The sequence below is a fragment of the Marmota flaviventris genome, chromosome 13 (assembly GCF_047511675.1).
Source record: "Marmota flaviventris isolate mMarFla1 chromosome 13, mMarFla1.hap1, whole genome shotgun sequence".
In the NCBI taxonomy this organism is placed as follows: Eukaryota; Metazoa; Chordata; class Mammalia; order Rodentia; family Sciuridae; genus Marmota; species Marmota flaviventris.
Window position 1 is genome coordinate 80,695,325 of NC_092510.1, and position 24,714 is coordinate 80,720,038.

General features: G+C 39.4%; 2 protein-coding genes across 3 annotated transcripts in view; both read right to left on the minus strand.

Annotated features, from left to right (window-relative positions):
- Ctnnal1 (catenin alpha like 1) overlaps positions 1 to 13,261 on the minus strand; it is a 61,400-nt gene extending 48,139 nt beyond the window's left edge. Inside the window, exon 1 of the mRNA XM_071600823.1 lies at positions 13,033 to 13,261. Within this exon, the coding sequence (XP_071456924.1) occupies positions 13,033 to 13,164 (132 nt within the window). The 5' untranslated portion in view covers positions 13,165 to 13,261. The remainder of the gene's footprint in view (positions 1 to 13,032) is intronic.
- Positions 13,262 to 14,552: 1,291 nt separating this feature from the next.
- The window catches only part of Tmem245 (transmembrane protein 245), an 82,910-nt gene continuing 72,748 nt past the window's right edge, over positions 14,553 to 24,714 (minus strand). For both annotated transcript variants that reach the window (XM_034636752.2, XM_027943008.2), the window contains one exon: positions 14,553 to 19,666. In XM_034636752.2, the coding sequence (XP_034492643.2) occupies positions 19,621 to 19,666 (46 nt within the window). In that variant the 3' untranslated portion in view covers positions 14,553 to 19,620. The remainder of the gene's footprint in view (positions 19,667 to 24,714) is intronic.

A 24,714-nucleotide genomic window follows, 5' to 3' on the forward strand; every position in this document is an offset into this window, starting at 1 on the left:
TTCTGAAAGCATATTCCTTTATTTTTAGGAAATGATTTATTTTAATAGAAATCTGTAAAATGAAATAAAAGTTGAAAAAAATAAGCTCATGTTAAATGTTAAACCCTTTAATCCACTAAAACCAAGCTAGTAAATGCAAAGACTAAGAACAGAGAAAGCACAATCATCAGCAGTGAGCCGTAGATTGGTATCCCTTTATTGGAAAGCAAGTTGACGATTTGTGTTAAACATGTTCATAACTCTTCACACAAAAATTCCATTTCGGAAAATATTGACAAATAAAATAATATAAAGTATGGAAATATTAAAACAATGGGAAATGAAAAAACTTTAATGTAAATGCTATGGAAAAATGTTTAAATAGGATAATATGATTTAAAGAATCTGTGTAGCTGCTTGAGATTGTTTGTCTTCCTTCTGTGAGGAAGAGAAATTTAAGCAAGAGATTTAAATAGTAGCAAGTAGCCAGGCTGGTGAACACCAGGAAATAAAGCATTCTAGGGAGCAGGAACAGTCAGGGAATGAAGGGTAGGAATGAAGAGCAGGGGCAGGAATGAAGGTCAGAGGTGGTCAAAGCACGTTGAGCAAGGAGGCAAGTGTAAAACCGATGTCCAAGACATGGGATGGTAAGAACTAGCCATGGAAGGCTGGGAATTGGAGTCAAGAATCTGTTTGATTCTATGCATCACAGGAAGCTACTGAAATGTTTTTCAACAGGAAAGTGGTGTGATCTCTGTACTGGTATTAAAATGTCTTCATAAATTCTCTCATACTTCTCCCTTGAAAATGTGGAGCCTCATTTCTCTCCCCTAGAGTGTGGGCTCAACTCAAAGAACAGACCAGAATGGAAGCAATGGGGGACTTCTGAGGGAAGGTCACAGAACACATCCCGACTTCCATCTCACCTGCCCACCCTCTAGGATCAATCACAGTAGGAAAAAGAACAACAAAACTGCCGTCTCATGGAGACACTCAAGCAAATCCATGGAGAGCCCCACAAGGTGAGGACTTTGGACAACAGGAAGGAAAGGACTGAGGTCTCCTGCCAACAGCCAGATGAGCAAACTGGGGAGCAGATTTCCAGGCTCAGACAAGCCTCTGAACTGCCACAGGCCCAGCCAAACATCTTTATTGCAGTTTCAGGGCAGACTTGAATCCAGAACCACCAAGTAAATAACTCCAGAATTCTTGGCCTACAGCAACTGTAAGATAATTATTATTTTGAGGCATTAAGTTTGGGGGAATTTGTTTCATGTCAATATACAACTAATACAAATTTTGGAACCAGGTTTGGAGTAACGCGAGATAACAAAACCTAAAATGTAAAAGTAGCTTTGAAATTGGGATGTGGAAGTTGAATTGACTTTGAGGAGTGAGTCAAAGCACCAAGTGTCCATGGTGGATGTAGTTCAGTAGTAGAGCACTTGTCTGGCATGCAAGAGGCCCCGGGTTTAATTCTCTGAATAATTTCTTAAAAAGCTAGAAGACTGTTGAAGAAATTTTGTAGAGCACAGTAATTTGTGCTCTACAAATTTGCACATAACAAAATATCTTACACTGGGTAATTTATGAACACCAGAAATTCATTACATAGAGTTTTGGAGGCCAAGAAGTTCAAAATTAGGGCTCCATAAGACTCAGTGTTTGGTAAGGGCCAGCTCTTGGTGGATGGTGTCTTGGCATGGTAGGAGGGGGAAATAGGCTCCTTCGGCCTCTTTTATATTAGTCTCATTCATGACCTAATCACCTCCCAAAAGTTGATAATAGCACCAGGGCAGTTAAGTTACAAAATATCAGTTGTGGGAAGAAACCAAATCATTGCAGATGTTATAAGAAAAAGCTTTAAAAAAAGTGAGAAAAATTTCAATAGAAAACAGAGAAAAGGGGATCCTTCTTATGTAGTATGAAAAGAAGAGAGTGTATCTAATGAACTCAGTGATCTATCTAAGGAGATGTCAAAGAAGACTTGGAAGATGCTACCAGGCTTTTTCCTACTGATTACAGTAAAATCCAAGAGAAGAGAAAAGTTAAATGAAACACTGTGAAATAAAAGCAAGGGCTGGCTCAGAAGTAGAGCACTCGGCTACCATGTGTGAGGCACCAGGTTCGATCCTCAGAACCTCGTAAAAATAAAATAAAGATGCTGGGTCCACCTATAACTAAAAAATAAATATTTTTTAAAAAGCAAGCCAGAACTTACTCATTTTGAAAATTTATAGCCAAATAGCACACCATGCTAAAATTAAGAAGGGCTTCTAGGCAAAAATCTGTCAAGAAAGCACGATCTAAAGACAAAGGTAAGGGTACAACTATAAATCTTATGCTACAATCTCAGTATGAGCCAAAGAAACAAGTTTCCTAAGACACTTAGAGGTTTTGTTTCTAAGCAGTTCCAGCAGAAGCCCAGTTAGAGAAGAGCTTATCTCAAAGAGATTTGTGGATATGGCTTTTGTCTAATTAATACACTGAGTCCAATATGACTCAGAGACCAACAACATAAATATAATTATGTTGGCAAAAACATCATCAACTTGAATAGAAAAAGACAGATTGATATAAAATGAAAGGAAGCTTTTATACCCCCAAGCTTCCATGAGCAAGCAGCAAGCTGAGAAAACTATCAACTGCAAACAAGGGCTACCTTTCATGAAAGAGGACAATGCCAACAGGATGGCAAAAGGAGAAGGCAATGCCAAAAGTGATGAAACATTATTCTCAGGACTTGAGTCAAAACCAAGGAACTATCAGTCTGTGCCCAGGGGGATTTCAGAATGCTATAAACCAAATAGCACACCAAGCTAAAATTAAGAATGGCTTCTAGGCGAAAATACAATACCTATTCTCTCCACTTCTATTTGCCCTCTAAAAAAAAAAAGAGAGAGAAATGTCTATAGTGGTTATCTTATAGCTGGAAGGAGTTACACATAAGGAACAACTACATAAATAAGATGCCTCATCTCACCAAGCACAGTGGTGAGATTACAATGGTGCACACCTGTAATCCCAGCAACTCTGGAGGCTGAGGCAGGAGGTTTACAAATTCAAAGCCAGACTCAGCAACTTACAAGATGCTGTCTCAAAAAACAAAAAGGGCTGGGGTGTGGCTTAGTGGTTGACTCTGTGTTCAATCCTCAGTACCAAAGAAAAAAGGAGGAGGAGGAGGAAGAAAAGAAGAGGGGTAAGGAGGAAGAAGGGAGGGAGGAGCAGAAGAAAGAAAAAGGGAAGCAGCAACAATAGCAGCTATCACCCCTTTGTTTGGACCAGATCTAGATGCCAATATCCTGGATTTCTAGCTGATGCCATAGCTTTGGGGAGGGCTGGGGCAGTAAGAGGCAGTTAGCAGATGGGATGAAAGTAAATAATGTATAACAGAAGTTGGAGCATGGAACCTCTAAAATATGTCCAGAGTCTCATTCTCCTCTTCCTGACAACAGGCTGAACTTAGCCACTTATTTCTAACTAAAAGAATAAAGCAGAAGTGACAGTGTGCTCCATCCTATGATGATCAGCCACAAAGTCACCTCAGCTCCCTCTTTGTCTCTAAGTTATTCCCTCAGGGGAAATTAGTTCCTATGTCATCAATACACTTGACCAGCCTAAGGGAAAGGCTCCTGGTAAGAAACTGAGGCTTCTGCCAATAGCTAGCAAGACTCTGAGACACCATTTAATAGACCCAAGTGATCCAGAACAACCCAAGTAAGCCACTCACACATTCCTAACTCACAGAAACTGAGATAACTGGTTGGTGTTTTAAACCATTATGTTTGGCAGGGGTTGGGGGTACTTTGTTATGCAACAGTTAACAATCAACACAATATCAAATGTAGGTTTTTTTAAATTAATTTATTGGGGGGGGTGTGTACCTTGCATTGAACCCAGAGGTATTTAACCACTAAGCCACATGCCCATCCTTTTTATTTTTTTATTTTTGAGACAGGGACTTGCTAAATTGCTTAAGACCTTGCTAAGTTGCTGAAGCTGGCTTTGAACTTGAAATCTTCCTGCCTCACCCTCCTAAACTGCTGGGATTTAGGCATGCCTCACCACACCCAGCTCGAATGTAAGTGTTTTAAAAGAACTCTCTGGCTCCTAAGATTAGAGTAGTTTGCTAGAGGGGCAAAAGTAGAAGCTAGAAAAACAGTTAGAAAGCTGTTGCAATGGTTCAAGCAAAATATGATGGTGGTGTGAAATAAAGTAACAATAGTCAAGGGGAAGGAAAACTGGTGAACCGGGGAATATCTTGATGGATTCAATTGGTGGTATCAAAGATGACCCTTAAATGTGTGGTATGAGAAACAGACTAGACTAGAGTAACACTAACATCTCTATGTGCCAGGCGCATGAAAGTATCTAATTTAACCCTCATAATAATCTTAGGACATAGGTACTGCGTCCTTTATACAAATAAGGAAAGTGATGCTAAAATGTGCTTATTTAAAGTCACACAGTTAATAAGGGATGAAGTTGGGATTTGGGATCAGGTTGACTCCAGAGACTGTACTCTTGAACACACTACCCTGTAAAGTTGCACAATGACTCAATGAAAGGAGTACTATTATTGTCCCCACTTTACAAATGAGGAAACTGGACATCGAGGAGATTAGAAAAGTTAGGAATTGTATACAGATATTCTACTTGCAGAGCCCAGTTTTAACTACTGAGCTACACTCCCTTCTCTGCCTTAATGTTAACAGGATTTAATGCAGTGACGAAAGCACTGTGTATAACTTACTACCCAATGCATGGTAAGCATTCAAAGGCATACTGTGTTTTTTTCTCTTTGATCCTTATATATTAGTAAAGAAAACAGGCTGAGTAAAATCAAGCACTTGGCTTACACAACTAATAAGTAGACTAGAATATGAACCCAGGTTAATCTGATACCAGAACCATCCAGTACTCTTTCCTTTATTGGAGACTTTCAATTTTTATTAGTAGTAGTATTATTATTGAAATAGAATCCTTTCTTCCAAATAAACTAAGAAACAGGAAATAAAATAAAAAGTTACCTAAAAGCCCACTACGAAATCACATCAAAGAAGAATTGCTCCAGTTTATTTTTGTGGATGACTCTGGGTCATGGTGCTGGGAAACAGGATACAATTACGAAACGTATTGGAACCACCTATGCCATTCTCCACACCTGGTGAGTTTTACCACCACTGACTATTTTAACCTACCACCTTGGAAGATTCTGGAGTGAAAAGGAGTGGAAGTTGTTGCTTGGACTGAATATGTCCCCTCAAAATTCACATACTGAAATCCGAGGCCCCACTGCTAGGGCATTAAGAGGTGGGGCTTTGGGAGGTGATTGGGTCATGAGTATGGAGCTCTCATGAACGGCTTTAGTGCCCTTATAAAATCGTCCCCAGAAAGAACCTTGCCCTTTGAGGACAGTGAAAAGACACCTGTCTGTGATCCAGAAAGCAGGCCTCACCAGACACTGAGTCTGCCAGCATCTTGAGATTAGACCTCTCAGAACTGTGAGAAATAAATTGCTTCAAATGGGGTAATATGTCAAGATCATTGTAATGTTTTGAGCAACTAATAAAAATTTTTTTAAAATAAATAAATTGCTATTGTTTAAGATACCTAGTCTATGGTCTTTTTCTTATAGCAGCCCAAAGTATGAGAGTTGTGTTCATTAAATCTTTTGTTTACATAAAGTTTTAAATTTTCAATGATAAAGGAAAGATCCTGCAATCAGGCTAAAATACCAACCATTGTTCAGTTCCCAAGCACACACTTGGCTTTCACTGCAAGCATCCTCCCCAGTGCATAATTAGGTGTGGCTGTCTTCCTCTTACTCAAAGCAGTGTGGATAATGTTTGATCTAAATACAGATATGACATTTAGGGGAGCTAAGTTGACTCAATACATTACTTATTAAAAGAACTACATTTGCCAGGTGCCATAGCTCACATAGTCAATTCCACCCACTTGGAGGCTGAGGCAGGAGGATCACAAAATCGAGGCCAATCTGGGCAACATAGCAAGACTCTGTCTCAAAACAGGAAATAAATAAAAAGTGGTGCTGGAATTGTGGCTCAGTGGTAGAGCATTTGTGTAGCATGTGCAAGGCCCTGGGTTCATCCCCAAAACCACCAAGGGAAAAAAATCTTCTTATTTCCTAAAACATTGTGAGCATTTTGGCGTAATTCTTTCCAGTCTTGTCAGTCTTGTTTTATAAATATACAAACTTAAATATATAGTTTTATAAAATTTAAATTAAACTTCAATCTCCTTAAGCAAAAAATAAAACTAGCTAATATTTATTAAGCACAACAGTACCAGGCACTAGAGAATGGATTTTAAGGCTTATATCTCTAATATCTAATAGGTACATAATACTATTACCCTCATTTTACAGATAAAGAACATGAAATTTGAAGAGATTAAGAATTTGCCCAAGGTCACAAAGCCAGGAAGCTGTCTCTCTTACCTACTAGGATTACCTACAAGGAAATCTTACCTACAAGGATCAAGGGGGAAACAGCTATGAGAGTGCTTTGAAAAATCACATCAAATAAAATTTCAGCTATTACTCTTGAAAAATAGGCAGCATATTAAATTGAGAGTCACAAGTTGGAGTTGCCTGACAAATCCTAAAAATATTCCAGAAAGAACACCTAAATGAGCCAGAAAAGAGGGCAGAGAAGGCATCCCATTCAGAAAGAAAGAGGATCTGATGTATTAAACTTTGCAATGGAAGAAAAGAATAAGAAATAGGGCTTACTTGATACCTTCTGACAAAGTGTGTCATGAAGTACAAATTACCAAGAAAGTATATCCTAGCAGTTAAAAGCATGGACTCTGCCTGGGTTTGAATCCTGGCTCTGCCTCATGACCATGCAGCTAGTTTTTTCTGGGACTGTTCTCATCTTTAAAAATGGGAATACTAATAGCATCCATCCCATGAGGTTATTGTGTGGAAAAAATAAATGAGTAAATGTAAAAGACTGTATTTAAAATAGTGCTTGTTATACAATAAGTGCAACCTAATTGTTAAACATCATTACACTGGTTAGATTTCTAGAATCTCTTTTCTTTACTCATTTTTGTGATGTTTTTAATTTGTAGAAAAACTGACAGCAAATCCCAGATTTAAAAGGACTTTTTTAGTTTATTTACTACTTGTGGGGAGGCAAGAAAGCAAATTAAGGAAAAAAAGAACAAAGCCAATTTACTGTTTGGCTTTTGTTTCATCTTTGCAATTAAAAACACTTATATCTACATACATAAATTGGCAAACAGCAGAGAAGACCCCTCATCTACTCTCTGAAAAAAGGATTCTAAATGTTTCCATGGTGATGCAGAGAGAAAAGGGAAAACGAAATGAGCTTAGAAATGTAAAGGGTCTAGAAATGGTGAATGCAGGACATCTATCACAGACAGGAAAAGACCAGTAGGTAGTAGAATAACATTCCGCACTAGGGTGTAGCTCTGTGGCAGATATCCTTCTTCCCTTCCTTGGATAAAAACATTTTAAGACCTGGAATGTGAGTTTTGACAGGAATAAAGTAATTATTAAAAGATGTGGGTAGCTGCTGTGCAGAACATATCTTTGGTTCTTAGCCTGGGGCTTTTCAAAAAGTGTTTGAATTTTAAAATATGCAACAGACAAGTATATGTAATATAAATATGCACAGTTTAAAAACATGAAAGGAAGACCCAAGTACCCACCACCTAGTTTAAGGGGGAAATGCCAATACCTCTGACAGCCCATGTGTCTGTCCTGCAGGCTCCTCCCTGTCTATATCACTGTCCTCCCTCACCCCAGAAGATACCACCTGATGTTGCATTCATTACTCCCCTAAAACTGTTGCAAATACAGTGCAGCCTTAAATGATGTATGGTTTAATTTCACCTGGCTTTGAACCCTAATTTTTTTTCACTCAACATTATTTCATCCCTATTGATAATTACAGTAGTGGTTCATTTTACTGGCACAAAGTATCCCCACTGGATGAACACTACACGATTTACTCAGATATTTACTGTTAAAAGACATCTGGGTGGTTTCCAGTTTGGGGTTATTACAAGTAAAAATGCTATCCCTATTCCTAGAAATTTTTCTAATATGTATGCAGGGGTTTCTCTGGAGGTAAAGACTTGGAAGTGGTGTTACTGGGCCATTAGTAACACCGACTTTTATATTAAGTTTACATTTATTTTTGGTTTATTTTTTATAGTGCTGGGAGTCAAACCCAGGACCTTACCCATGCTAAGCACACACACTATCACCAAGCTACATCCTCAACCCCCACCTTCAATTTTAATAGATTACACCAAAATGTTTTCCAAAATGGTTCTGACATTAACATTTCCACCATCTCCACTTCCCCCACCAACACTTGTTCTCATTGAGGTTCATATTTCTAATGAAATTGAACTTCTTTGCAATTATCTTTTATCCATTTGTTTCCTATTCTGTAAGATAACTATTGCTTTTAACAGCTTTCAACATCTAATCTTCTTATTTTTGCTTCATCAGAGTATTTTATTCTGGACTACTAATCATTTCTTGGCTATCTGTGTCGAAATCATATTCTCCCACTTTATGGCTTATCTTTTCACTTTCATAACGTCTCTAAGTTTTCATTTTTGAGTTATGGGGATTAAACCCAGGGCTTCAGACATGTTAGGCAAGCACTCTACCACTAAGCCTTGTCCCTCACCCTTTTTATGTTTTATTTTTAAGACAGGTCTCTCTAATTCAGTTGCCCAGACTGGCCTCAAACTTGCAATCCTCCCACCCGAGACTCCCAAATAGCTGGGATTACACAAGTGGCGTATAATGATTATATCATAATGTCTTTTGATAAACAGAGGTTCTTCATTTTAAAGGAATCAAATTAATTAATCTTCTCTTAGTTTGTACTTTTGGTGTAGTAAGAAATCCTTTCCCATAATAACATAATAATGATATTGCCCTATTTTTATGTTTTATAAGTCTTTACTTTCATATTTATATACTTGGTTTTTGGTTTTGGTTTTTTTTGTTTTTTGTTTTTGCTTTTTCTTTCTTGTTTCTTAGAATTTTTTTTAACATAGTGCAAGAAAGAGACCGAATTTCATGTATTTCTATTTAGATAAATTATCACAATCTCATTTTTTACAGTTCTTCCTTTCCCCACTGATCAGAAACTGTCATTTACCAAGTCTCCATGAAGGTCAAGATCTGTTCCAGGTATCTCTACTATAGTTTTTTTCTAGTTTGTCCTCTTTGTTCCTATTTTCACATTATAGCTTTATAATGTCTTGAAATCTGGTAGAGCAAGTCCACCCACCTTGTTTCCGTTCTCTCTATTCTTGGTCCTTTGTTATCTCATGTAAAATTTTAGAACTGTTTTAATCAAATTCTACCCAAAAATCCTAATAAATTTTTCATTGGGATTGCATTAAATTTGTAGGTCAATGAAGGAAACTGAAATATGTCTATAACTTCATGTCAATCTAGTCATGAATACAGTATTTTTCTCTCATTTATTTAACTCTACTTTGGCTTTTGATAAAAGTTTTAAATTTTCTCCATGAAGTTTGATATCACTCTTTTGAGATACACATTTTTCCCCTAGGAACCTCATATTTTGTTCTGTTGTTATTATATCTGGCTTTAGAAGTATTTTTCTGTTAATTACTAATGTAGAAGAATAAAATTGATTACAGTACTCCATATTCTGTGAAGTTGCTGAACACTTCTAATTTTTATAATTTATTTATAGCCTCTTTTAAACTTTCTATGTAGATAATAATATCACAATGACATTTTTTATTTTTCCTTTCCTATCTCTATACCTTTTATTTCTTCTCCTTGTCTTATTGTACCAGCTAGGATTTCAAGTACAGTGTGCTAGTCAATAGTTGATTATGGTTTTAATAGAAATGTTTGTTTTAAATCTGATTGTTGCTATATTACTGTAACTTTTCTGTAGATGCTCTGTTAGGTGAAAGAAATGTTTTGTTTTTTTTTCTACTAAAGCTTGTTAGGTATTCTTGATCATGATTAGAAGCTGCATATAACTAAATGCTTTGTCTGAATATTGTTAGGAACATATATTTTTTCTAGTCTGTTAAGACAGAAATTGAACATATTTTTCTAATACTGATACCATCTTGCATTTCTAGAATAAGACCTATAACTAAGAGAGTCAAAACAGTAAGACAAAACCAAAATAGACACTCTCTACGTTCCTGATGCATCCATGGCTTTCTATTTTTTCTTTTGAGACAGGGTCTGGCTAAGTTGCCTAGACTGGTCTGGAACTTTTGATCCTCCTGCCTCAGCTACCACTCCACCCCTGCAGGTATCTGGGATTACTGGTGTGCACCATCACTCCCAGATATCTGTGCCTTGTCAAAGTTCTCAGAGCACTTAACGTTTGATGATGTTCATTTGATACTTGGAATGGGATAGTCTATACATGTCCTATTTACCAACTAAAATATATGCCCTTAAAGAGCAGCAACTAGTAAGTAAGCACATAATAAATCCTTGCTTACAATTACTTAAAATAGCCCGGCATAGTAGTGCATGCCTGAAATCCCAGGAGCCTGAGAGGCAAAGGCAGGAGAATCTTGAGTTCAAAGCCAGCCTCAGCAAAATCAAGGTGCTAAGCAACTCAGTGAGACCCCCGTCTCTAAATACAAAATAGGACTGGGAATGTGGCTCAGTAATCAAATGCCCCTGAGTTCAGTCCCTGGTACCCAATTTAAAAAGAAAAAAAAAAAAAAAAAAACCAAGTACTTACAATATCCTTGTGTGGATGAGATATTTTAAAAAATAGATAATAATGCAACATCCTTAGAAAAATAAAACTTCTAGATATGTTTTTAGAGAACTGAAGTTTTAATCTCCTCTCACTGAAACTATCAAACTGTTCTAAATTATACCTCACACTTTCCTACTCACCTTGTTTACAGAGTTTTCTACCCATGCTTCATACATTTTTTTTATATTAAGTGAAACAATTTTTTCTTGTTGAGGACAATTATTAGGAATATCAATTACAGTATTGCGACAGAGAAACAGCTGCGCATAATGTGTGGGATGCAGAAACTAAGCCATTGCCCTGACTTTGACAGGAGGAGGGAAAAAAAAAACAGGTATTTTTCCTCTGTGGCACTGACCTCTAATTAACTCTCAGCTGCCATTCACTTTTAATCCTCTTTCTCCCCACCCTTTCACCCCAGAATTATACAATGTATCTCCTAAGACTCAGGTTTTTAGCAGTGATACTATAAAAAGTTATCATTTCTACAGATAATAACCTGCCCCCATTGTTTTTTTCCACTGTTGACTCTTCTCTGTACATGACAGCTGACTTCATCACTGCTTCCACTCTCTCGAGGGGACACAGCATACAGTAGTAGCTTAAACACACAGCTCTGGAGTGATGCTGCCTGGGTGCAAACCTCACTTTAGCTCTTGGGAGTTGACAGTCCTAATGACAAGTTACTTGATTTTGCTCTTCTTTAATTTCCTTCTCGGTATCATGAAAATATATATTTATCTACCTCACAGAATTGTTCTAAGAATGAATTCATATTTCCAAAGTGCTTACACCATAGCCTAGCATATAATATTATTAAATAAATGAATAACACAGTATAAACTCCATTGCTCTCCTGTCTCTTAAAACTGTTTCAGTGTTTCTCACTTCCGTTGGTGATTGTCCTGGTGGTGGTGGTGTTGTTTTAGGGGAAATAAAGATACAGACACTACTAAGGACAGAAAGTAGCAGACACTACTAAGGGATCCCAGCACTTCATCCCACTGGTCAGTGCCTCCATCAGACAGGAAAGGGAGGAGGCCCAGGGAGTGTCACTGCTCCATTAGCCATGTGAAACAGGTGAAGAAAATGGGCTGCATATTTAAATAATCAGCATAACAAGAATCTAGGGACAAGGAAGACTGCTGTTTTCAAATGTTTACAAGGCTGGGATGGAGAAAAGGGAGCATTTAAAATTCTACAAACAGCTGCAGACTCCCCATCACTGAACATGGTTAATCAGGGAATACTGGTGGCCAGGTGTCAAGGATGCTGTAAAAGAGAATTTTTTTTTTTTTTAATGCAGAGTCGGATAATTTAATATTTCTTCTTTCTTTAAAATCTTGATAATCCTGTATGAGTCACCAAGATGTTACATTTTAGGTATGAGTCACGCATCATCAATGCGCTGCTTAAGAAGGCACATAATTCTTCAGTCCCCACAGTGCTTGGCACAGTACCACAGATCTAAGTGAGGAATTCTAGCCCTCGGGCTATGTATACCTCAGCTCAGAGTTACAAAATCTCTAACACTAAGTGCACCAGCTAGCTGATTCCGGACTTCAGTTAGGACGGACAAATACAACAACGCATCCTTAAGTGGGACTTGGCCCGTAGGTGTGCATCCGGATTAACTCTGAGGCAGTCCTTCCCGTCACCCTTCCAACACGCCGGACAAACGCAGGCAGAAGTGGGCAGGCATGTCGAGGGGATAGGGCTGGGCGAGCCCACACACGGCAGGGGAAGGGGACAAAGGCCTCTGGAGAGCACGCTGGACTGGGAGGCTAGTAGGAAGGACCTATTTCCAGCAAACCGCCGAGGCTCTGGTCTGGCATGCAAACTGACGACCGCAACTGGCCGCCCAACGGCCACTAACCAGGTCCTAGGGTGCCGGGGGCCGGGCGGTGGTCCTCTCTACCCGCGGGCTGGGCCGAGGGCCCGCGGAGCCGCAATCGCGAGGCGGGCCCCGGGGCACAGGCGGGGCGGCACCTGCAAGGCTCCGCACCGCGGTCCCGCAGCCTCGCTGCTCAGCGCGCTGTGCCGGGCCGCCGGACTCGGGGCCGTCGAGTCTCGGGCCGTCACGGCCTCGGCCAGCCCGCGACCCCCCTCAGGCGGTCGGACCCCGGCCGCAGCGCGCGCGCGGAATGTGGGGCAGCAGCTGCCTCCCGCCCCGCCTGGTCCGACCGGGTCGCGCGAGCTGCCGCCGCCATCGCGGACCGCGCGGGAGGGCGAAGAGGGACCGCTCCGGGCGCAGCTTTACCTGAGAAACCAGCGGGAGCAGCGTCTGCTCCACCGACCGAGTTTTGATCTCGAGGTCCGAGTCGAAGGCGAAGCCTGACGGGCCGGCGGCGTGGACTGCTCCAGCACCGGCGGGGCCGGGACAGGCAGCCATGACCCCGCGTAGGTCTTGCAGCCCGCTCTCCGCGCCGCTGCGGGCCCGCGGCCCACTGCCAGTCAGCCCGCGGCTCTGCGGCCGCTGCACTGCACCCGCGCAGCCCGCGGCCCCGCCCCCCGCAGGCCCCGCCCCCGGACCGCCCCGCTGCCCGTCCCGGCCCCGCCCCGAGCCCCACCTACTCCAGTCGGCTCTCCCCAGCCCCGCCCCCTCGCCCGGCCCCGCCCCCTGCCCTCGGCGGCGGGTTCCCCAACTCTCCACAAACCAGAAGCACGACAGCTGAGAGCCTCCCAGGAGGACAAGGTCCCCGGCAAAGTTTCCCATCTTCCCAACAGATAACGTCCGAAATCAATTCCAAACCCCCGCAAAAGTGTCTGGAAGCTGCGCTGGGTTGAAACTGCTAAAGCAGAACCAGAATCAAGTCAGGGGGCGGCGCCTTTCGTCTTTGAGCCTTCTTGGGAAGGTCCCTTTTCCACCCTTATTTTATGCATGTATTTCTAGTGCCGGGTTGAAAATGAAAACAGTTCATGATGCGATAGGGAATATCTGGGTACTCGGCAGGAAGATGGTATATCTTTCGGGCTGTTTATTCTCCAAAACAAAATTATGCCTGAAAAAGCGTTGTCTATTGTCCAATCCTATTACTTTTTAAACTACTTTTAAAAATTAATTTTTCTCCAGGGACAGAGTAGTTTCTTAACAGGTCAATGCAAAGATTATCGTTGTGTATTTCTGACCGTAGTCACTGGCAAGGTTAAGAATTGTTCTCTGAGCCCAAATTTTACTTACGCGGAGCCCAGGTAGGGAGGGAATGTGGAACACCCCTTATATTCAGGTTTCCAGAAGGAAAGCCAAACGGAGGCTGTCAAAAGCATTCACCCTGTGAAGAAGTTCTAGACTTGAGCAACTGACTGATGAGCTGGTACCATCAATCTGAGTGAGGTGCTGGGCGCTGTTCTCCAAGCACTGTTGAAATGTGTTTAGCAGTGCTTCCATTTTTGGTCCAGCTTCCTCTCCCAGAGCTACACAGGTATCTTAGGCATTGATGATAGCCAAGCTTAGACTTGTTCTCTTTGTTCAAAAAATACAGTTCCTTAATTCAACTCTCTTCCAGTTCCAATTCCTACAGCTCAGCCATGCCTCACCATTTCTTTATCACAAAACCATTTCCCCAGTGCAATGAGGGATTCAGCCACAGCTGGGGACCCTTAGCATCTTTTCAAATGCCCTACATCCACTCTCCAGACATACCTCCCTCATCCAAGTTGATCAAATTTCATAAAAATTCAGTGGTCACTGGTGCCAAAAAGAGAAGTTAGGATACAAGGCCTGAGAGATGGATGTAGTACAACTAAAGATCAAATTTCTCAAGAAACAAGAGGCAAAGGTTACCATTCAACCGCAGTAATTTTATTTCAAAATATAAATATTTTACATTTTACAAAGAGGTTACATCAGTAGTTGTCAGAGCAAGTTAAAGCTAAGAAACAGCATTTGTGTAAGAATAAAGAATATTTATTTGTCATAATTGACTATGTTTACTTTCAAGCTCTCTCTCTTTTGCCTGAGAATGTGGAGATGATACATTTTCAGAGAATACATGAGTAATTACAACTATGTCCAATCTTAGTTTCACAACCAAATGGTATTTGAAATACACTCCAGTCACCTCAAGAACTGGCACTGCAAAGGACAAAGAAAGGTCTTCTCTGGAATAGCCACAATGAGAGTTCACATCTGGGTCACTGCTGTACAAAAGAATTGGTATTTCTCAATAAGCTAAAATGATGTTACTCTAAGATTTGCTTCCATACATTTCTCTGTAAAATCTAAACTTAGAAGCATAAGTGATCAGGTGTGGAGAAAAGAACTCTGGACTTGGAGTCAGAAGTTCTGCAAATAAATTCTGGCTCCATCCTTTTGTGGTCTAAACTTAGAGGGAAATCCTTAAAAAAAAAAAAAACCTTTCAGAGCCTCCAGTGCCTCATCTGCAATGATTATAATACTGCCTAGCTCACAGGGTTGTTCCCAAAGGTGTCTAAAAACCATAAAGTGCCATACAAAACATTATTAAAATGTAATATCTATATCACTACTGTGTTTGCACATTACTTGATCCTTGAAAAACTTGCAAAATCAAACACAAATACTGATTTTACACACCATCAGTGAAAAAGAACCTCTATACTTTAAAGTATAGCTCTGAATGGCAAATATGCTTGCTTTCTAGTATCTCACTAAAGTGTGAGATTTATTAATGATTGCAGGATATCACAGTAATACATTCACCATTCAGTATAACCTCTAGGGATGTAAACTTCATCAAGAGCTGTATTTCCCAAGGGACCACAGTCCTTTGAAATGCTCAGAGAAAAGGAGGGCAGGGGGCACAATCTAAAGTCAAACAGTAATTGTCTCCTCTTATAAATTCACAATGTTATCATAGCACGTTAAGAACTCTTAAAAATCCAAAGGAAAAGAAGCTCAGCATTCCTCAATGTTACTTGAGCATGGTGCGTGCGCACACACACACATACACTTTTTCCTCTTATAACATCAACATATCTTGGAACTATCGCTATTAAGAAAAACACTTTGCCAAAAGCTGCTTAACTACGAGAAAAAAGGAAGAGAAATAGAACATGGACTGAGAGAAACAGGAACTGTATTCCATTCTGAATTCCATGACTTGACTTTGTGTGTGCACATGTCAGACAAACTACTTTCACCCAGGCATTTGTTTCCTTCTCTAGAAAATTACAGGATCACCTAATTATATGCAACCCATTCTAGCAGAGAATTTCTATCACTCTAGTAACTAGACAGGACATCTTGATTCACAATTCTTTTATGTTTAAACTATCAAAAAAAACTGCGCAGTGGCCTCAGATACTTTCTTCAGGTTCTCAATAATCAATGTTAATGAAATGAATATATTTTGATGGTAAAATGTATAAAGACAAGAGATTGATAAAAATAAAAGGTATGTATCCTTAACTCAAAGTAGCATTTGGGAGCATGTTGCCAGAAGCTATTTCCATTGTGAAAAGGGTACTCTCAGCCCTACTGTAGTATTCTTTAAGGGTCCTGGGAGAGTTCAGAGAGGACTGAAGGTCAAGACTGGAATGTGCAATCTTGAGCATTTTACACATAAACACTTAGGATGAAAGTTCTGGATAGCTTACCTAAATCAATGTGCTCTAATCTAACCCCTCATGGCCTGAATTTCTGAGTAGTCTAGCCCAGCCGTGACACATTCCTGAAGTACTAACATAAGCAAGGTGGCAACTAGAGGTACTAGACAGTCCTGATAAGTCACAATGGGTTCATGTTAGGACCAAGGTTAGTCAGAAGACCTCACCTGCAAGCCCTATAGCAGGCCTTTAACTGGAATAAACAGCTGCCAATTCCAAAAGCTACAGAGTTTGTTTAAATACAGGGTCTCAAAATAATGTGATTTGCAAATGTTTCCACAGTTAAGAGTCAATCCACACTAGTCTCTGAGACCAAGAAAAAAACTACTCGTTAACCGCCTCTCATGGAAAAGGGGGTTAGAATATCTTGCAATTTTAACAATATCCAGACTAGCATCTAAGGCAGTCAAACAGAAATTGTCCAGGAACAGAATGTGGATTCAAAAAGGATTTACAGGATGTGGAATTTATGTTGAAAATCCTATTCCCTGTTATTGCTTAGAAAGACAGGAACATTTCTGTGTGCAGAGTGTGTATCTTCCCCAACCCCCATACCATTCAGTGTACAACTAATAGTGAACCTGAAAGTAATTTTTAATAAATCTATACAACACAAGATACTTGGACAGATTTCTATACTCGGTTTTTACTGAAGCTACATCTACTTTGTTGCTACATTGTCTGTTCCTAGGGAAACTTTCTCTTTCTGTGTTAAATTCTGAAGGAGATTCTTTGGGACAAGTTATCTTTGATACCTGCCTTGTCATACCACCTGATCTCTAACTACATCCTGTGAAAATTCTATAAAACCTTCTCCCTGTACCTAAGGACACATGCTGGGGTGCTTCTCTCAGGTTCAGATTTCCCTAGCTGATGGACTGAACCAATCCTTACACTGTCACTGTAGCAACAGAGCAGTTCAAGTTTCCTGATCAGGACTGTGTAGCACTCTGGGGCACCTCTGCTCCTGATATTTCAGGGTGGTATTACATCGCTGTTGCTAATTTTGGCAGCTTGAAACTATTCTCTTACAGCTCAGAGTTCCTCTCTAAGAACCTGATAGTCATACTAATAATTATCCCAGCAACAGTCATATATTAGCTCAAGTTTAGTCTTTTGCAATATCACCTTACACAGCTAAAAGCATTTTGGAGGAACATAATTTGTATACACACATTTATTCATTGTCTATAGTATTTCCCTCTTATGAACGTGTGCTAATTATACCTATAAACTTACCAGTATATAGTTAAGGAAAACAAACTTGATTTCCTTTTTTAACCCTTTTAATACAAAATTTTTTAATTTAATATTACACATGATCTGGCTAAGATTTAAGGTGAGAGCGCCTCCTTATGAGTTATCACACCACCCTGTACAGTGCCTGGCATGGAGCCTAGAGTTGGCAAACTCTTGAAAAATGTGCTAATGAACAAATGCATCACTGAATAAATGACTAAAGAGGAGAATAAGCTATTTAGTGGTCAAATCTAACACTTAATGAAATAACAGGTTATAAATGTTGAAGGATTTATAATACAAATAATATATCTACAGGTAGTCTACTATAGAACAACAGTTGAAAGACATCTTGGGCTGGGGATGTGGCTCAGGCGGTAGCATGCTCGCCTGGCATGCGTGGGGCGCTGGGTTCGATCCTCAAAACCACATAAAAAAATAAAATAAAAAATAAAGATATTATGCCCACCTAAAAAACTAAAAAAATAAATATTAAAAAAAAAAGAAAGACATCTTGGTAACCTTTTCTAGATGGGTTTTTTTGTTTAAGTAGTATAAGAATAAAGTTAAGCAAATAAATTATCAATTTTTAGTGAGGTGTTTTAGGAAAAAAAAAACTTCTACTTTTAAATGTTTTCTAAAAATGTAAACCCTCAACATTATAAACTCCTTCTACTCCATATTCCTTTGAGAGCAAAGGATGGGACTGATGATTATTCTAAAAGGTAGAAAGGGTACAAAGCACAGGGCAGGGCCTCAGTCCCAGCACATGATTAACGGCAAAGCAAGTCTGCAGGCATAACAAATGCCAACACCCATTCTGGCTCACAGGACTGGGGAACCTGCAAAAGATAGAGAAAGAACACTCACAACAGAGTATGTAGACCTAAGGAGTCAGAAAGAGCTGAGGCCAAATCTCACTAAACTATGTGACTACAGTGGTCACTTTTCAGAACCTTATCTTCCCCATCAGTGTAAAATGTTGTAAAATAATAAAAAGCTACATGAATGCTAATGTGAAGTGGTTGTGAAATAATATGTGTAAAACGACTGTATAAAACATAAAGCACTATGCTGGTTAATGTAATATCTGAGATATTTAAGAAGTTACAATTCAGTTCAGCAAGCATTCATTCATCTAGAGTCATTATGTGCAAGGCACTGTGCTAAGTGACAAGATATAAATATAAAACTATACTGCTTTTAAATAACTACCTGGCAGAGTGCCAAATAATAGGGAATACATTTAGAAATCAGTACCGCTACACCTGAGTTTTCACTTAAGCATTTAAAAGAAAAAACTTAATGAGCATGAATTCCTTCATATTGTTCAACATTCATAGCAGCTTCGTATGTATTTAAATTTAATGTGGGCAGCCAAGTTTTAATTTTGGTAACACTGTAATGAGGGACAGAGGGAGAAGGAAGAGCCTCAGACTTTCTGTATCTCCTCTGGTTGCAACATTCAGCAGAACATCAAATATGCTTCCCTACCCATGCACTTAAGATTTGTTCTTTTCTCAAAGAGGAAACAGTACATTGTTCAAGAAGGGTAATCTTGCTCACATAACTACATACTCAAAAGTGAAAGCCCTCTTCACTGAAAAGTGACTGTCATAGAAAAGTTTATGAACTGATTTCTTAAAATAAGAGAAAATGTCATTGTATATATTTTTAACAGCAGGTAGTTTCAAATTCTTAAAATAAATTTATAAATACATATTACTATAATCAAAGTGGGAAAAATTCAAGCCATGGTGTCAGTGTATAAACAGAAACTTCAAGCCATCTTAGCAACAGTTAAGTGAGCAAACCACATTTCTGAAGTCTCAACTCTATGTTTTAAAATGCAAAGCAGCCCTCAGTTGAGTTTCTCTTGTCCAGGTGTTCTGTATGGAAGGCCAGGAGGCTTCTTTTCTTGGCTCTGCCTTCTAGACACAGCTGAAAGGACACAAGGCCTCAGCTCAGCTGAACTCACTGTCAAGGTGAAACTTCATAGAGAAACCACTGCAATGAAACCAAGTCAGTCTACTGAAGATTTCAAATCTTCAGAGATGTCACGGAAAGTCCTAAAAGAAGAAAAGACAGAATGTTTAGTTTTGCTTTTGGAAAAGAGGGTGGAGGCAACAAAGTCACATTGGAGGAAGCATCTAACCAGTCACCAGACAACAGTACTTTATAAACTTGAGAGCCTTGATGAGATTATACAGCCACTATTTTTTTTCTTAATATTTTCACTAAAATTGTTTCAAAGTCTGTTTGTTGTCCCTCATTCTTTACTAACAAGAATCCAGTTTCTTGATGAGTCTGTTATCTCCTATTCAAAAGACTATTCCCCCAGATTTCCGAGACTACACACGACTGACCACCTGACCAAGTTTTGACTCATGGGATGTAAGTCGAAGTGTTATGCCACTTGGGGTGTTACACCAATTTCTTATAAGAGAATAACAATCTCCCTCAACTCCTTGACCTTTTTACTTGCTGGAAAGAGAATATGATAACACTGAAAAGAAAAAAAGATTAAAACACTAAATGGATAAGTTTTGTTAGAAAACAGTAAAGTGATCCAGCAGAATCCAAGCTCTGAAGGATGAGGTTCAGGAATGGGGCAATCCTTTTAATCAAATGATTTGTATAGCTTCTGACCCACATCAGATGTGTTAAGTGAATGCTGCTAACTGGCAGGTAATATCTGGTCAGGACGGAGGTGGTCTTCTGTATACATCAGCCTTCCTCAAGACAGCGTTAGCTGACTTTTGTTGTTGTTGTTACTGGAGCTTGAACCCAGGGGTTCAAGCTACCACTGAGCTATAACCCAGACCTTTTTTTTTTTTTTTTTTTTGGGGGGGGGGGGGCATCGGGGATTGAGCTCAGGGGCACTAGACTTTATTTACAGACAGGGTCTCAGTGAGTTGCTTAGTGCCTCGCCATTGCTGACGCTGGCTTTGAACTCTCCATCCTCCTGCCTCAGCCTCCCAAGTCACTGGTACTATAGGCATGTGCCATCACTGCACCAGCACTGCTAACTTGCCTTTAATACAAAATTTACATGTCTAAGCTGTAAATGTCACCCAGTCAGGTTTCTATCTGTATTGGCAGCCTAATGGCCAGGCCAAGGTTTATAAAAGAACATGAGTTCCAGCATCCATCTAGACAAGAGCTTCAAATCACAGCTGGTAGCACTTCAGAATGGAGAGAAGCTGGGCTCAGATGTTTACAAAATAGTCATACTGGCCCTGGACTGCCCCTCTGGACATTTTGCCCCAGCAAGATATGAGTATTTTAGCTGAAGTCACTGGTACTTTGCGTTCCACTGATAGTGGGTTAGTTTTGAGGTTACATACAAGCAAATCTCTTAAGTGATATAGTCATGAAGGACAGTTTATTCCCATCATTTTACATAAAATTTCTTTGCTCCTTTATTAACAATACCACCAATTAGGAGTGTAAAAAAGAATAACCTTAAAATGCCTACATTTTTCAAAAGAATTTTAATGTCTTCTAATTATATTGGTTTGTGGCCACATCACTATAGCATGTTGTTCATTTTTAGATTTTTTTCCCTAACAGTCAAATAAAGCTAATATTATTTTCATACCAATAACCAAGTATTGATTATTAAAAACAAACTGCTCAACATTTTCATTGAAAATAAGACTGAAGTAGAAGACAAGGTTAAGCATTCCACCTTCAGGGAACGACTCACAACTGCAGAAATAAGAGATGGCAAACATTTTTCATTAGATACAATCACCTAAAAACTTACAGAGCAGGGCCTGGGGTTGTGGCTCAGCGGTAGAGCGCTTGCCTAGCATGTGCGAGGCCCTGGGTTCTATCCTCAGTATCCTCAGTACCACATAAAAGTAAATAAATAAAATAAAGGTATGGTGTCCAACTACAACTAAAAAAAATTACAAAGCAAATTATCTGAACTTCAAATACAATTCTGCAATCATGCTACCTCCCTGACTCCTTTTGTCTTCTTGATTTTCAGTCCAACAAACAGGGTTAGACAGGCAAGCCAGAGATAAACAGAAGACTAAACTTTAACACAAAGTAGAAAGTACTTCAAGGTCAAGAGGAACACAAGTATAATGTCTCAGAAGAGAAAGCACATTCAAGGATGCTGAGTTTGCCCAAGGCTCTTTCAAGGACAGTGACCTAAGCCTCTGAAGCATGACTCTCAGTGGCACAGCTCTTCTTAAAAGAACAGCCTCAAGAAACAGGTAAGCTTCCTGGCTATGCCTCCTGAGCTTTGAAAGGGCTTTTATGGCATAACTAAACTCACCATGTTAAAAAAGTATGCTGACAGGTCTAAGAATTGGAATGAATGTTGTTTCCTTAAATATTTTCATGTTCTCAAAAGAATGTCCAAAAATAAAGATTTACACATACATGAATATTATATGCATTCCTTCTATCTATCTACCTATCATTTTTTAATAGTGACACTGTTGATATCTTTGAGCCATACAGGATGTTTGAAAGGCAGCACTGCTAGCCTCTATCCAGAGTTCTGACAATGTCTCCAGACATGGCCAGACGTCTAAGGGAAAAGTCACCCCCACCCCCCACCCCCATTGCTCTAGATTCCTATTTGTCTAATTTTCAGAGTTGCATCCAAATTTGTGTTTTTACACTTCTATACATGCAAATTTGACAGCAAGCTCTTTCTGACAATAGGAATTTCAGGTAGCACTCAATGCTGTGAAGCCCTGGAAAATTTTTTACAATCAATAACCCAAAGCTGGCCAATAAAGCATTTTCCAATACCCAATAAGTTTCTTAAGTCATCCTTCTACATCTTTTAAAAATTCTAAGATATCTGGAAGCTTAAGTCGTAAGTACTCATTTCCTCTAAATTATGAATGAAAATTTCTGCCTCTGGGCAAAGATGCATGAAATAAGATTAAGACTGTGGTTATCCTAGTGACTGCTTTCTGTTGACAAGAAGGCTTAGCTGTAACCTTGAAATTCATACCTACTATTCAGAGCTGCCTCCAGGCCAAGAAAGCCTGGAGAAGCATTCAAAAGGAAAAAAAAAAAAAATGAAACAAGCTTAGAAAATAGATACTAAACATTTTCCAGCTCAATGTAATCTCTGGTGTATAGGGTTTCATGTTGATGTGGGGGGGCATATAAAATCCAACTGAGGTAACACTGATCTTGAGCAAACCTCAAATTATACAGGAAGACAAAATCCATAACCTACTTGTTTCTGGCCTATCCAAGAGGTATTGCTTTAATCGGCAAGGCCTAAAAAACTGTAACTCTCCGGACTAGGAAGAAACAAAGGGATAAGCACTGCATTGATGCTATTTCTAAAAACATTGGGCTGGAGATGTGCTCAGAGGTAAACAGCTTGCCTAGCACGCAAGAGGCCTGAGTTCAATAACTCGCACTATAATGTCCTACCTAAACCCTCTACATACAGCATTCTTCTTTTCCAAACCATAAGGATTATTGTGCTCCTAAGAATCACAGTTGTATGATTCCTCATCTGAAAACGAGCAGTCCAGAACAGGACCATATGTGGCTAGGGATTTGAGCAGAGGAATGTTAACATTTTATACCTCCTCTAAGAGCAACAGGGATTTTGCCCTGTAATTTCTCACTTACCATCTCTTGCTCTTTGAAAACATTTCAAGAATTGTTTCCTTTTAAGTTTCAATGAGACTTCTATAAATTCCTCTCCCACGGAAATGTTTAAATCTTTTCTGATTTAATAAGATTTGTTGACTCCCAGTCTCCCAGAAATGCAGAGTAAAATTTAAACATATAAAAATAAAAAGCTTTAACAGACTAACTTAACTTAGTTGTTTCTGCACAGCCAAGGGTACAACCCTTGTGACAGAGCATCACAGTTATTCATATCCCTTGCCTTCCAAATACTTGGAATGAAGTTCTAAAGTTGGGCTTTATTATATCTCATCCTTTTTTTTTTTTAATCAGGCTTAAGGTCACATTGCAAAAATCTTTTTTTATCTGATCTGTTTTTGGTTTCATGAGTCTATTAATTAGACTTTCAAAAGTGAGGCAGGCCTGGGCCAGCTCACACAGGGCAGCTCTGAGAACCACATCAAGCATGTTATCTTTCTCCTAAAACCACTGAGGCCATTTTTGGTAAGACAATTTTGTGATTACACATGCTCGCATTTTGAAAAGACCACATTAGCCATAGTATGAAAAACAAACTAAAGAACAGTTAGAATGGTCACTGAGAGATGAGCTAGGAGACCAACAAGGCTGCAACAGATCCATAAGAAGCACCAGCTCAGAACAGTGGTGGCACTGGGGGACAAGGCACAGGGCAAACTTGAGGTTAATACTGGCAGAATGGAGTAAAGACAGTGAATGAGGACACAGGAAGTAATAAGGACAACCAAACATGGCACAGGAAAGTGAGGGGACAGTTACTGAGTTAGTAAACAGGAGAATTCTGCATTTCTCTTGGTACCCCAAAGTGTTTAGGGAAGGAAAGGCAGAAAAACAGCAGGAGCTGAAACACACCAGCCTGTGGGCTTCCTAGGGGTGTGAATGCAGGGAAGATACCCTCCTCTAAACCTGATTTCCTCATCTACAAACATGGCATACAAAAATACTGCATAGACTAAGAAAAATAAGACAATATGTGTAAAATTTTTATCACAAAACTTAGCACACAGTAAGTTCCAATGTTAGAAAAGTTATGCTTGTTACTATTTAAGAAGTCATTTAAACTTCCTATTAACTTTGAAGGGAAAAAAAAAAAAAAAAAAAACAATGAAGGCTATGTGGTCCTCACACTGCCTTCGTCAAACCCCCATGCCAGCTGCTTACTTTCAGAAGAGGAAGTAGGGAACAGGTCTTTTGCTTTTTGAACTCTTCATATTAGTTTCTTCTGCTTCAGCTAAAAATTATTGCTGTACTAACTTAGAATCATTAACAAGCTTTTTCAAATGTAACAACAAAACACCAATGAATGTTGCTTTTTTATACTTGTTTAGTAAGCCCAAAGAACAGGTATCAACTTAGCAAGGGCTCTCTGTTACTTTCAATTTACATTCTGTTGGCATCTCTGGTTCCCAAGAAAGCCTTTGTTCTCAGAGGTAAAGGCAGAAAAAGATATCCTAGT